We start from the raw sequence: 14,736 nt of genomic DNA, 5'->3' as shown, positions 1-14,736 counted from the left end.
GTGCCAAAGGTGCTATACAGAAACCAGTGCAAAATCGCTGTGTGATAAAGTGCTAATAGTGCAAACACATCATGGGGCATATAACTACAATGGACCTGTAATAAGTATCCGGTACAAAGTGCTGCAGTGCAAAAGTAAAGAAGGATGAAGTGCATGGGCTTGTATCACCGAGATAAACAGTGTGCTGCCAGGGTCCCATGTGCCTGATACTTATTACAGGCCTGCTGCTGCCCAGGGTGTCTGCTGCTGCCCGTCGCCGCTGCCCAGGGTGTCCGAGGCCACCACTGCCTGGGATTTCGGCTGCTGCTGTCCGCCGCCACTGCCCGGGATGTCCGCCGCTGCGGGGGCCTCTGTCGACATTTCTTGAAAGACCAGAGCCCCCTGGAAGTTCCATAGTTTCAGCCTGTGCATGTGGACTCCAGTAAAATGGCCGCCTACGCAGATGGAAATCTCAGCATGGAGATCTCGGAGATGAGATCTCAGCACTGAAATCTCATCTCCCGAGATTTTCGTCTGCGCTTGCGCCGCCTCCCGGCGGCCATGTTACTGGAGTCCAACGCACAGGAGGAAACCACAGAACTGCCGGGGGGTTCTGGCCATTCACAAAATGTCGGCAGAGCCCCTCGCAGCAGCGGACATCACGGGCGGAAGCGAACACCACAGGCAGCAGCAGCGGACATCCCAGGCAGCTGCAGCGGGCAACAGCAGCGCGGTGGCAACGGACACCCCCTCATCCCAGCCTGCAGCTACTTACAGGTAAGTGGTTACCGGTATATCCGCATTGTAAGATGCACCCCCATTTCCCCCACAAATTTGGGGGGAAAAAAGTGTGTCTCGCAAAGCGAAAAATACGATAACTTGGCACTCAACTTAAGGCGTCCATGTATAGTAGGAATGTTTTTATTTGTGCAGTCCGTAAAATAACGTTTCGGCCTACATGGCCTTCCTCAGTCTGACTGCTTAAAATTATTGTGGTAAATATGGAGAACAAACGTGGATCCCCACTGTTGTAAGAAGCACAATGGTGAGCTATTCAGCTCCCAACGTTACGGCCTACATGGCCTTCCTCAGTCTGCGATAAATGATAAATAAAAGCATACAATGACTATGTCCTGCTTACAATGTATGGAAAATCAAAGATGTAGTATAATTTACAAAAAAGATAATGAAATACATTTACATAGTAAGAGACAATTGTACAGAAAAAAATAAAATAATATGTATGGAGAACCAGATGGGAAGACTGAAAGGAAAGAAAAAAATGGATAATGAACCTAATAAATAATAATAATAATTTTATTTCTATAGTGCCGACATATTCCCCAGCACTTTACATTTCGGAGGGGACTTGTACAGACTATAGACATTACAGCATAACAATAATCACATAGATTATAACAAATACCAAGAGGAGTGAGGGCCCTGCTCGCAAGCTTACAGTCTATGAGGAAAGAGGTAGACACGAAAGGTGGGTGGTAACAATTGCCCTGATTGTATGGACCAGCCATAATGTTAAGTGTGTAACAGTACAGACACAGAGGGCTAATGGATGCATAAAGCTTGTGGGAACATGATACGGGGAATCTGGTTATGGTAAAACTTTTGGCTGTGCCACACAGGGATAGATTAGGTTAATGTGTTGAGGTGGTAGGCCAGTCTGAATAAATGCATTTTCAGGGCACGTTTAAAATTGTAGGGATTGGGGACTAATCGTATTGACCTGGGAAGTGCATTCCAAAGAATTGATGCAGCACATGTATAGTCTTGGAGATGGGAGTGGAAGAATCTGATTATTGAGGATGCTAACCTCAGGTCATCAGCAGAACGGAGGGCGCGGGTAGGGTGGTAGGCTGAGACGATAGAAGAGATGTAGGGTGGTGCTGACCATGGAGAGCTTTGTGGGTGAGTGTACTAAGTTTGTACTGGATTCTGGAGTGAATGGGTAACCGGTGTACTGACTGGCACAAAGTAGAGGCATCGGTGTAACGATTGGCGAGGAATATGATCCTGGCTGCAGCATTCACGACAGATTGGAGGGGGGAGAGTTTGGTAAGAGGGAGACCGATTAGAAGAGAGTTACAATAGTTTAGACGAGAATGAATAAGAGAAACAGTAAGAGTTTTCACGGAGTCGAAGGAAAGAAAAAGGTTGAATTCTAGAAATGTTTTTGAGGTGCAGATAACAAGAGCGAGCCAGTGATCGGATGTGGGGGGCGAATGAAAGCTCGGAGTCAAGTATGACCCCAAGACAGCGGGCATGTTGCTGGGGAGTAATAGTGGAATCACAAACAGAAATGGCAATGTCGGGTATAGGTGCATTAGTGGAGGGAGGAAACACAAGGAGTTCAGTCTTTGACAGGTTCAGTTTCAGATATAGTGAGGACATGATGTTAGACACAGTGTTTAGACAATCGCTGGTGTTTTCTAAAAAGGCTGGCGTGATGTCAGGAGAAGAAGCGTATAATTGGGTGTCATCAGCATAGAGATGGTAATGAAAACCAAATCTACTGATTGTTTGACCAATAGGGGCACTATACAAAGAGAAGAGGAGGAGGCCTAGAACCAATCCTTGAGGAAGGGAAGATGAGAGGAGGAGGAACCAGCAAAAGATACAGAAAAGGAGCAATCAGAGAGATAGGAGGAGAACCAGGAGAGAACGGTGTCCTTGAGGCCAATGGAACGGAGCATAGTGAGGAGGAGCTGATGATCCACAGTGTCGAACGCTGCAGAGAGATCCAAGAGAATTAGCATGGAGGAATGACCATTAGATTTAGCTGTTAGTAGACCATTAGAGACTTTAGTGAGGGCAGTTTCAGTAGAGTGTAAAGAGCGGAAACTGGATTGGAGAGGGTTGAGAAGAGAGTTATCAGAGAGATAGTGGATAAGACGGGAGTGGACCAGGCGTTCCAGGAGTTTAGAGATGAAGGGAAGATTAGAGACAGGTCTATAGTTAGCGGCACAGTTTTGGTCGAGGGATGGTTTTTTAAGTAATGGCTGTATGATGGCATGCTTAAATGAGGAAGGAAAGATACCGGAAGAGAGAGAGAGGTTAAATATTTTAGTTAGGTGAGAGGTGACAGCAGGGGAAAGGGACTGGAGATGTGATGGAATTGGGTCACTGATGCAAGTGGTTGGGCGAGAAGATGCAAGGAGCCTGCTTACTTCGTCTTTGACTGTTTCAAAATCAGAGAGTGAGCTAGATGCAGTGGGGGAGGGAGGACAGTGCATGGTATGAGGTGATTGGGAGATAATTTCCTGTCGGATATGGTCAATTTTTTCTTTGAAGTAATTGGCCAGATCGTCAGCTCAAAGCTCTGTGGTTGGGGCCTGCACTCTTGGGTTGAGTAGAGAATGAAAAGTCTCAAAGAGACGTTTAGGGTTATTGGACAGTGAGGTGATGAGGGTGTTGAAATAGGTTTGTTTGGAGAGGTGAAGGGCAGTGTTGTATGTTCTAAGCATAAAATTATAATGGATGAAATCTTCTGGTAGATTGGATTTTCTCCAGACATTCGGCGCACCTGGAGCACCGCTGCAGGAAACGTGTTTGCAGGGTGCGCCAGGGTTGTTGACGTCTGTGTCCTGTTGTTCTGTATATAGGAGGTGAAATTTCATCCAGGGCACTTTGAAGTTTTTCATTGTAATGCTTCAATGCAGAATCAGGACATGAGAGGGAGGAGATAGGGGCCAATGATGACTGCAAGTTCTTCATAAGTTTCTGGGTGTTAATGGCCTGTATGTTTCTGTAAGTATGGACAGTGGGGGTGACCTGAGCGGGATGGCAGTTCTTGATAGAGAATGAAAGAAGGTTGTGGTCAGAGAGTGGGAGAGGGGAGTTTGCGAAATCATCCACTGCAGAAAGCCGAGAGAAGACCAAGTGTTCGGAGTTTCCGGCTTCATGCGTTGGAGAGTTAGTATGCTCCAAGAGGCCGAAAGAGGAGCTTAGAGATAAAAGGTGAGAAGCAGATGGGGAGAGGGGAAGAGCAATGGGGATGTTGAAATCGCCCATGATGAGGGTGGGGATGTCACAGGAGAGAAAATGTGGAAGCCAGGTGGCAAAATGATCCAGGAACTGATGGGAGGGGCCGGGAGGACGATACACCACTGCCTCTCACATGGAGAAGGGAGTGTAGAGTCTGATGGCCTGGACCTCAAAGTAAGGGAAGACAAGTGAGGGTGCTTGAGGGATAACCTGAAAGGTACATTTTGGTGATAGGAGCAGACCAATGCCTACACCTGCTCCATTGTCTGATCTTGGGGTATGAGAAAAGTCTAGTCCCCCATATGAAAGAGCAGCAGCAGCAGTAGTGTCTGCTGGATTCAAGTTTCAGTAAGAGCCAGAAGGTTAAGAGAATTAGAAAAGAAGAAGTCATGGATGAAGGAGAGTTTGTTACACAGAGAATTCCAAAGGGCACAATTAAGAGAGACAGAAGGCATGCAGGGAACATTAATAAGATTAGAGGGGTTTCTGAGTGTAGCAGTTGGGGAGTTTGACTTACTATAACATGAGGGGCCGGGGTTGGGAGAGATGTCCCCTGCGACTAGGAGGAGGATAGAAAGAGTGAGCAGATGGTTAAGTGATTTGTGAGAGCGTCTCTGATGTTGAATCGTGGGACTGACTGGATCTGTGCAATGTAGCAGTGTGAAGAGAGCATGAGTGCTATACAAAGGAAAGGACTGAGGGGCCGATATGGATGGAGTGTAAAGAGTTAGTGCCAGGCCGGTGGATGTGTATGAATGCAGCGGCCAGGATATAAATTATACAAATGCATATGGTATATATTTGTTGTAATCCAAATATACATGGATAAGATGTATATAAATGTCTTAACTGTCTCCTGCCCTGTCTAACTGCCATGTTATAACTGATTCATACTTTGATCAAATGTACTTCGATTAAATGTGCATAAATACCTCCCCCAAGCTATGTCTGAATATATAGGAGTCTGATGCTTAGATCTGTTTTTTTTTTGCTCTGCTTGTTAACAATCAAACTAATCTAGGACAGCAGGGCCCAGTAAATGTAGTGGTCAGATAAACCAGTGTCCTGGCCTACATGCATCATAAACCATGACTGCTTAAAATTATTGTGGTAAATATGGAGAACAAACGTGGATCCCCACTGGAATATAATATAAGCTCACGTAAGTATGATAAGTAAAAAATAGGATACACATAAAGGAGAAACTAGAGGTTTAATAAATTACCTGTTGTAAGAAGCACAATGGTGAGCTATCCAGCTCCCTGTTATAGTAGAATGCTGTATATTAATTCAGGGTGGCATATGGCAGAACCTTGTGAGGCCAATAGTACTAAGATCAAAAAATAATTAGAGATCAGACCAGGAGGTGATTAGTTTGTGGTAATTAAAGTGGTATTATAAGGATACCTGATGTGTTAAGAGCGAGGCTTGTAGTAACGCTCCCTGTTGGGATTCTATACAGAAGACCATTATAAGGTGAGTATAGGGTTAAACACGTATATATAAAAAAGCGAATAGAGGAGCGTTTATACCTGTAATTATAGTAGATTCCGTACAATAGCTCTTTGTGAAGCTAAAGAGAAACGTATCAGAACGTTATAATTCCACTGATACATGTGTGAGACATATAGGTTATATGGACATAGTAATCTATGAAATTCTTACCATGGGTGGTCAGTGGTGACGGGCGTGAGGCTGAACACGGTTTCCACCGCTTGTCACGTCGCAATGTGGAGTCTGAATGCCGGAGGCTAAATAGGAAAGGGGCGGGACTGGAATTACATGTGTCCTGAGCAACTAAAGCGGAAGTGATGTTGGCGTGTGTTCCAAGCACCGGAAGACCCATTGTTTGCGTTCCACAGACAGCAAGTAGTTCTGTGTGCACTACACGTTTCACAAGTGAGAGGGGAGTCAAAAATAAGCTTGTATCTATTAAAATAGCCAGGTTGTGCCCACTAACACTGCGTATTGTATTAAATGAAGCAAATGATAGATGTCAGTGTAAGGTGAGCATATTAGGTTATGGTGAAATGGTATGGAATTAAGAGGATAAGTGTCCTATTTGACCAATGGTACCACACTTGTTAATGTAAAACATTTATTTTTTGCCCGAGTGTGGACTGAAAAAAGTGTTGCCTGTTGTGAGTTCATTTTCCCCTTCACCGTCGACGTCTGATGAACTCCCTCTTCTGGTGAAGGAAGGTAGTGAGGCTGATTACCAAACACCTGATCTGGTAGATGATGACTGGATAACAGGAACTTCTGACTGGATATAAGGCAGCCGACGCCCTTCTGAGTCGCTGGTGATTTCTCTGCTGGATTCTTGGAGACCAGTCTGACTCCTGCTTCCCAAAGATAAGTTTTTGCTCTGCTTTTGAACTTATCAGTTTTGTTTTGTTTACCTTGTTTTTTGGAGTTCAGCCATCCCCGGTCGGGGGTGTGCTGAGTTCCATTTTTGTCTCTGATCAGTTTATCTCTTTGCTCTGTCTTCAGAATTTACCTGAGTGCTGATATAGTCATTTTGAAGTCCTAGCGACTTCAGGGCTTGTTTTTCCTATCAGACGGTTGGGACATTTTTTGGTAGGGTTTTTTACGGATTGCAGACAGCAGCTTTTCTATCCTGTCCTGTTTAGTTAGCTTGGGCCCCATCATTTGCTCAACCTATCTTTCTATCTGTGTTAGTGTTTTCATCTTGCTTCACCGTCATTATATGTTGGGGGCTGCCTATTGCTTTGGGGTCTGCTCTGGGGCAGTTTAGATTTCCCCTTTCTTTCTTTAGGCCTATTTAGTTCTCCGGCTGTGATCGAGGGGTCTAGGGCATCGTAGGAACCCCCCACTGCTACTGTTAGTTGTGGATAGGATCAGGGGTCTGCAATCCGATAGCTACCAACCTCTCCGGTTTTCTGGACTTAGCTTGTATTTTTGTTTTTTCCTACTTCGGTGACTCATTCATAACAGCTGCCTTTCTGAACATTATCACATTGATGGCATTGAAGACATGGGTACGTGCCTTTTTGGGGGGTTTGCAGAAACTCTAATATAACTAAATGACAGAAAACCAGGATAGTAGAAATCCCCATAAAGTGATTCCATTTTATAAATTAATTCACTGAGGGTTATAATCCTTAGGAGGAGTGAATATTTTGACTCCACAGCCACTTTCCAGAAATTAACACGCAGTGGATGTTGGAGAGTGGAAATTACACATTTGCCATTTTATTACCCAGCACATAGTGCCCAGATTGTGCTCCAGGAGACACACACCGCAAATTAAGTGGGTTCTTCTCACTATAATATTGCTCAATACAGGGATCCTAAATGTTGTTTGCGCACACTGCAAGACTCCGAAGTGAGAGTGGATTTTGCTGGATTGGTTTATAGAAACCTTGTTGCTTTTCAACAGCCTTTGAGCCACTAATAGTGTGGGAACCTCTGTTTTTCCATTGACAGATGATGGACCTGAGTGGGGACTTGTTTTTTATGAGATGAGAATTGGTATTATTTTCGCCTACATAACATTGATTGGTTTCCTTTTTATTCGATATTTGGGAGGCAGAATGTACAAACAGTAGAACACAACACACTACTGGCTCATCCAACAAGGTTTCCTATTAGACTGTGAACTGTCATTGTCTTGATAAAAAAAGTTTTTTACATAGCTTGCCATTTTTATGGACAGTTTAAGTAGAAATGTTCAAAAATATAAAACTGAAGGATATTTTATTAAAAATGTTTTTTATCTTAGCAGATGACTGTACCAGGAGATCAGAAGGACAGCTGACATCTTCAATTTTTAAATCTGATGATCTTGAGATCCTACAAGATACAACGGAAATGAATGCGATTACTCCAGATATATCATCATCCATTCACAGCAAAGATCTGTCATCTGATCCTATGAAACAGGTCCCATCTTCTGATTCATTAGTGACTACTAAGGAAAATCAAAGTCACAAAAGAGACATTAAAAAACAAACTGCTCCTAAAGCAAAGAAGTCATTTTCATGTTCAGAATGTGGGAAATGTTTTAACAAGAAATCACATTTTGTTACACACCAGAGAATTCACACAGGAGCTAAATATTTTTCATGTTCAGAATGTGGGAAATGTTTTAGCAATAAATCAGATTGTGTTAGGCACCAGAGAACTCACACAGGAGAGAAGCTTTTTTCATGTTCAGAATGTGGGAAATGTTTTGCACTTAAATCACATTTTGTTAAGCACCAGAGAATTCACACAGGGGAGAAGCCTTTTTCATGTTCAGAATGTGGGAAATGTTTTAGCAGGAAATCAAATTGTGTTAAGCACCAGAGAACTCACACAGGGGAGAAGCCTTTTTCATGTTCAGAATGTGGGAAATGTTTTAGCATGAAATCAAATTGTGTTAAGCACCAGAGAATCCACACAGGGGAGAAGCCTTTCTCATGTTCAGAATGTGGGAAATGTTTTGCACGTAAGTCACATTTATTCGGACTCCCATGACAGCACCATGAGAGAGGGGATCCGCCCTTTAGGAACAGGAAACCTACAGATACAAAAGGGCGGCACATCTCCCACGCATCAGTTGGTTTCCTGTTCCTGAGGGGACGGGATCCTACAGAAGACCGGATCCCAGGCCGGCCGATACAGGTAGCGAGGGGGTCTCCTACCTCGGCCTGGTGCGGAACTCCTGGAAGACGCCACGGTGGCCCAGGATGGGTGGCATGGCGGTGGCGTATGCAGCAGGGAGCGGCGTCCGGAGGAGGTCCGTCTCCAGGGTAAGGCCGCCGCCGGTGAGTATGTCCCCCCGGGGGCTCCCGGCTCCGGCGGCGCAAGTGCGGTGGTAACGGGGGCCGGCGTGGCTGCGGGGTGCTGGGGCCAGGGAGCACTGCATTCCGGAGCGCCAGGGCGACTTCCGGTCACGTCGGGGTCGCGGTGACGTCAGGGGGCGGACGGATGATGCGCTTCCGGGTTGGCGGCGCCACTGCGCAGGCGCGAGAAACCAAGATGGCGGCGCCCATCGTAAACGCCGATAAGCGTCGGCTCTCCGGCCAGGTGCGGCGCCAGCTGAGGAAAGGGAGCCCTATTAGGGGGGGAGGGGCGCGGCAGGAATACTGCTGTCCGGAGGAGGGGTATATAGGCAAGACCCTGGCAGGGTGCCTTGCCTTAGCCACATTATTGCGAGCAGTAATGGAGAGCGATCAGGAGCAGCAGCAGCAGCGGCAACAGCAACGGCGGCAGCAGCGACAAGCATCACTGCCGCCCCTGGATGACCTTAGGCAGGTCAAGCAGAAAAAGAAAGAGGCCCGTGACAGTAAGGAACGTGCGGGACGAAGTGACCAATCCAGTCATAAAAGCTCCTCTAGGCAGACAGGAGCATCGACTGAGAAGAATCCCCCTCATTCTCCGGTACTTGATTGTGGCACTGGTAAGTGATCTTCGTGAAAGTTCACTCAGTGACGGGACCCCCCTTCTGTGTTTTATTCTAGGGGAAGAAGGCTACAAGTAAAACTAAACACAGGGAGTGCGCACTCTGTGCATGCCCATTACCTGATTCATGCCCCAAAAAATTGTGCCCCCCCTGTATTCAGCAGACAGTGGCGGAAGAGTCGCCCACGGTAGCGGCGAGTTTAAGGGACATAGTCAGGGCAGAGATGAAAGAAACCCTAAAGTCTTTGTCCCAGCCGGAAAGTCTAAAAGGCGGGGTCCCGGTGGAGTCCGATTCCTCGACAGAATGGAGGAGAAGTAGAGACTCCCAGGCTTCATCTCCCTTGTCTTCCTCAGGAGAAGAGGACTCTGGGCGATTTTGTCTGCCACTTGACCGAGTAGACAAGCTGGTCAAAGCAGTCAGAGGGACAATGGAAGTAGAGGAGCCTAAGCCCCAGTTATCCATGCAGGATGTCATGTTCGGGGGCTGGAGCAGAGAAAGCGTAGAGTCTTCCCATTAAATCAGAAGATCCAGGATCTGATCCACAGAGAGTGGAAAAAAACGGATAAAAGAGGGTTGCTACCACCAGCCCTCAAACGCAGATATCCCTTCGATGATCCGGCAGTGAATACTTGGGACAAGGCCCCCAAATTAGATGCAGCCATTGCGAAGGCATCCAAAAAATCCTCGCTACCCTTTGAGGACATGGGATCCCTTAAAGATCCCCTAGACAGGAAGGCAGATACCTTCCTTAAGAATACCTGGGAAATGGCTGCCGGGTCCTTAAGACCAGCAGTGGCATCAACATGCACGGCCAGGTCCATGATGGTCTGGTTGGACCAGTTGGAGTCGCAATTAAAACGGTACGTCGAGACAAACAATTCTTGGGGCCCTACCAACAATCCAAGAGGGAGCAGCCTTCCTAGCAGATGCCTCGGCGGATGCAGTAAGAATGGCCGCCAGGGCAGCAGGTCTCTCTAATGCGGCTCGTAGAGCCCTGTGGTTAAAGTGCTGGCAGGGAGACATTCAGTCCAGGGCGAAGCTCTGTACTATTCCGTGTGAGGGTGAATATTTGTTCGGCGCAGTCCTGGACGAATTGCTTGAGAAGGCTGGGGACGACAAGAAAAAATTCCCAAATCTCTGGTCTGCGTCCTACGGACGTCCATTTGGTAGAAGGAGATTCGATCAGAGGAGAAGGCGCAATTCTTCGCCTATTAGAGACCGTCCCAGATGGGAAGATAGAAGGAGAAGAGGTACGGGCTACATGTTCAGACGCTCGTCGAGAGATCAAAAGAGACAGAATCAATGACTAGTAATTCCCATGGGGGATAGACTATCATCCTTCCTCCCGGCATGGTTACAGATTACAAATAGTGACTGGGTGCGCAAGGTAATATCCACCGGGCTTAGGTTGGAGTTTAACCAGGTCCCGCGGGATACCTTTAGACCAACTCCTTTAAGATCTTCACCCCTCTAACAAGCAGCTTTAGAAGCGGAAGTCTTGAGCCTATGCCAGAAAAACGTCCTGATAGAGGTTCCAGAATCTGAGAGAGGAAGAGGGTTCTACTCTCCCTTATTCCTAATCCAAAAACCTGACAAAACATTTAGAACGATTATTAATTTACGTTTCCTTAATGAGTTTTTGGTTAATCGTACTTTTAAGATGGAATCCATCAATACAACAATAAAAATATTGTTTAAAGGGTGTTTTATGGCAGTCATAGAATTGAAAGATGCGTACTATCATGTACCTATCCATACAGATTTCCAGCAGTTCCTGAGAGTGGCGGTTTCATTAGACGGCACAGTCCGTCATTATCAGTATAGAGCCCTTCCCTTTGGTCTCTCTGCAGCGCCCCGGGTATTTACAAAGGTAGTGGCCGAAGTTATGGCTCATTTACGGGAAGTTGACATCTTGATCGTTCCATATTTAGATGATTTTTTGATTGTGGGAAAATCGGTGGGTCATTGTATATCCCAGATAGAAAGAGCTAAGTCCAGGTTAGAAAACCTCGGATGGATATTAAACTACGAGAAATACCGACTCCAGCACTTAAAGATACAGAAGTTTCTAGGCTTACTATTAAATTCAGAAACTCAGCAGTGTCTGTTGCCATTGGATAAATTGCAAAAGATACAGCAGCAGGTTCTTCGGGCGATTGATAATCCTTCTATGACCCTCAGACAGGCCATGTCCCTGTTAGGCTCTTTAACCTCATGCATCCCAGCAGTCAGGTGGGCACAATTCCATACTAGAGCCCTTCAGAAAGACGTCCTGGTTAATAGCAGGGCCTTGGAAGGCTCCTTACAGGGTCGAGTGTTGCTAAGCCCCTCAGCTGTTAGATCGCTTAGATGGTGGCTCGATGACGAGAACCTAGCCTCAGGGGTGCCCTGGATAACGCAGATAACCCGTATTATAACCACAGACACTAGTCCCTTTGGTTGGGGGGCCCATATGGGGGACATAGTGGTACAGGGACACTGGGATTCTGATGCTGAGATCTCATCCAACCAGAGAGAGCTATTGGCGATAGAGCGGGCAGTCAAAAAACTCATTATGTACCTACAGGGCCATCACGTGAGGATACTCTCGGACAACCAGGTAGCAGTAGCATATGTCAACCACCAAGGTGGAACCCGCTCCGACGCCCTGATGCGGATAACAGAACGTCTCCTTCAGATAGCAGAGGAAATTTTTGTATCTTTAGCGGCGCTCCACATCAGAGGAAAGGACAACGTGAAGGCAGACTTTCTAAGCCGCAAGGCTCTAAAGCAAGGAGAATGGGCTTTGAACAGGGATATTTACCACCAGATTGTCCGCAGATGGGGTCAGCCAGAGGTAGACCTCTTTGCCACCAGAGAAAACAGGAAAGAAAAATCGTTCTGCTCTCTGAATCCCAGGGAAAATCCACTGGCAGTGGATGCCCTCCTGATAAGATGGAACTTTTCTCTGGCATACGCCTTCCCGCCATTAAATCTTCTACCTCTGGTAGTAAGGAAGATCAGGGAAGATCGGGCAAGAGTCATATTAATTGCCCCCTTTTGGCCCAGGAGGACCTGGTTCGCATGGTTGAGGACCATGTCGGTATGCGATCCCTGGGTACTGCCGAACCTTCCAGATCTCCTCTACCAGGGGCCAGTCAGCCACCCGCATGTAGCGGGACTCCATTTGACGGCGTGGTGTTTGAGAGGACACTATTAAAGGATAGAGGGTTCTCCAAGAATTTAATTGATACCCTCCTAAAAAGCATGAAACAAACTGCCACTAACATCTATGCTAGGACCTGGAAGCGATTCCTGTCCACCTTTCAGTTTGATGTCAGAGACGGAATTCCCACGAAACATATTCTGGAATTTCTCCAGAAGGGTCTCGAATTGGGTCTCTCCACAAGTACATTAAAAGTACAGGTTTCAGCCTTAGGAGCCTTGTTTGCATGTGACATTGCCAATAACTATTGGGTAGCAAGGTTCATTAAAGCGGCGGCTAGATCGAGACCCATACACAAGGACAGATGTGTGCCTTGGGACTTAAACTTAGTCCTTACAGCCATGACAGAAAGTCCGTTTGAACCTTTGGATTCTGCCTCACTAAAGATTATATCTCTTAAGGCAGCATTTCTGGTAGCGATAACATCCGCACGTAGAGTGAGCGACATACAGGCACTTTCCAGATTGCCCCCTTACACAGAGTTCTTACAGGATAGAGTAATCCTAAGGCCAGATCCAGCATACCTTCCCAAGGTAGCATCACAATTTCACAGGACACAAGAGATAGTTCTGCCTTCCTTCCTCCCTAATCCGACCAACCCTAAGGAGCAAAAACTTCAGGCATTAGATATTAGGAGATGCTTACTTAAATATTTAGCAGCCACGGATCCTTGGAAGAAGGAGAATGCATTATTCCTATCCTTCCAAGGTCCCAGGAAAGGTTGTAGGGTATCGAAACGCACATTAGCAAGGTGGATTAGGGAGGCTATCTCTCTTGCCTACACAGCAGGTGGAGGTCCGGCTCAGCAGAACCTGAGGGCGCATTCCACTCGTGCCATGGCATCATCTTGGGCAGAAAGATCTGGAGTGTCAATTGATCAGATATGTAAGGCGGCCACCTGGTCATCTCCTTCCACCTTTTTTAACCACTATCGGTTAGACATGGGTGCCTCCTCAGATCTCACCTTTGGGCTAAGGGTGCTGCAGGCTGTAGTCCCTCCCTAAGTTAGTTTACATCTCATGGTGCTGTCATGGGAGTCCGAATAAAGTATTAAGTTACGTACCGGTAACGGTATTTTTCGGAAGCCCATGACAGCACCCTTAGTTCCCTCCCTTGTTCACATATAGGGGTGCACTCCTTTAGAAGATTGTCCACAATTTACTGTATATGGGAGATGGTATAAAAATATTTCTGATAAATAGGGTAGATAGGTTGTATATATTATATGTTGTGTACTAACCATGGTAGCCTCTCAAGCTCTGTAATCCAACTGATGCGTGGGAGAGGTGCCGCCCTTTTGTATCTGTAGGTTTCCTGTTCCTAAAGGGCGGATCCCCTCTCTCGTGGTGCTGTCATGGGCTTCCGAAAAATACCGTTACCGGTACGTAACTTAATACTTTTGTTACCCACCAAAGAACTCACACAGGAGAGAAGCCTTTTTCCTTTTCAGAATGTGGGAAATGTTTCACCAATAAATCAAATTGTGTTAAGCACCAGAGAACTCACACAGGAGAGAAGCCTTTTTCATGTTTAGAATGTGGGAAATGTTTTAGCAATAAATCAGGCTGTGTTAAGCACAAGAGAACTCACACAGGGGAGAAGCCTTTTTCATGTTTAGAATGTGGGAAATGTTTTAGCAAGAAATCATATTGTGTTAAGCACCAGAAAACTCACCCAGGGGAGAAGCCTTTTTCCTGTTAATGTGGGAAATATTTTAACCAGAAAGCGCTTCTTGATCTCCATCAGAGCTGTTACACAGAGAAGCTGCCTTTTTCATTTTCTTAATGTGGGAAATAATTTACTTGGAAATGAACAGTTAATAAACATCAGAGACGTCACATAGGGGAGAAGCCTTTTTTATGTTCATAATGTTGGAATAATTTTAACCAAAATTAAATCTTCTTAAATGGGTTGTCTCTTGTCATTCCTCATGTTTGCTGACAAAAGGATAAAACTAAACTTTATGAATTCCAAATGTAAAACAATACCCATAATTCACCCCCTGAAGGTTAGTTGGAAAGTGATTAATAGAAAAAACATGTACCCCACATCTCAGTATATAGGGTGAGGTGATGTTTACACACTCTCCAAGCGTCTCATTTCTACGGGTTTCATCATCCTCACCAAAGGCGAGACTATTCAG

At 45.9% G+C, this 14,736-nt stretch overlaps 1 protein-coding gene across 1 annotated transcript in view; it reads left to right on the top strand.

Moving 5' to 3' along the window:
* The window catches only part of LOC141075786 (uncharacterized), a 56,317-nt gene extending 42,322 nt beyond the window's left edge, over nucleotides 1-13,995 (top strand). Inside the window, 1 exon segment of the mRNA XM_073562932.1 lies at nucleotides 7,724-13,995. Within this exon segment, the coding sequence (XP_073419033.1) occupies nucleotides 7,724-8,460 (737 nt within the window). The 3' untranslated portion in view covers nucleotides 8,461-13,995.
* Nucleotides 13,996-14,736: the final 741 nt, after the last annotated feature.

The sequence above is a fragment of the Dendrobates tinctorius genome, unplaced genomic scaffold, assembly GCF_039654945.1.
Source record: "Dendrobates tinctorius isolate UK_male_01 unplaced genomic scaffold, ASM3965494v1 ptg000372l, whole genome shotgun sequence".
Taxonomy (NCBI): Eukaryota; Metazoa; Chordata; class Amphibia; order Anura; family Dendrobatidae; genus Dendrobates; species Dendrobates tinctorius.
The sequence above is the reverse complement of the archived record's forward strand: the minus strand, read 5'-3'. Positions and strand labels throughout refer to the sequence as shown.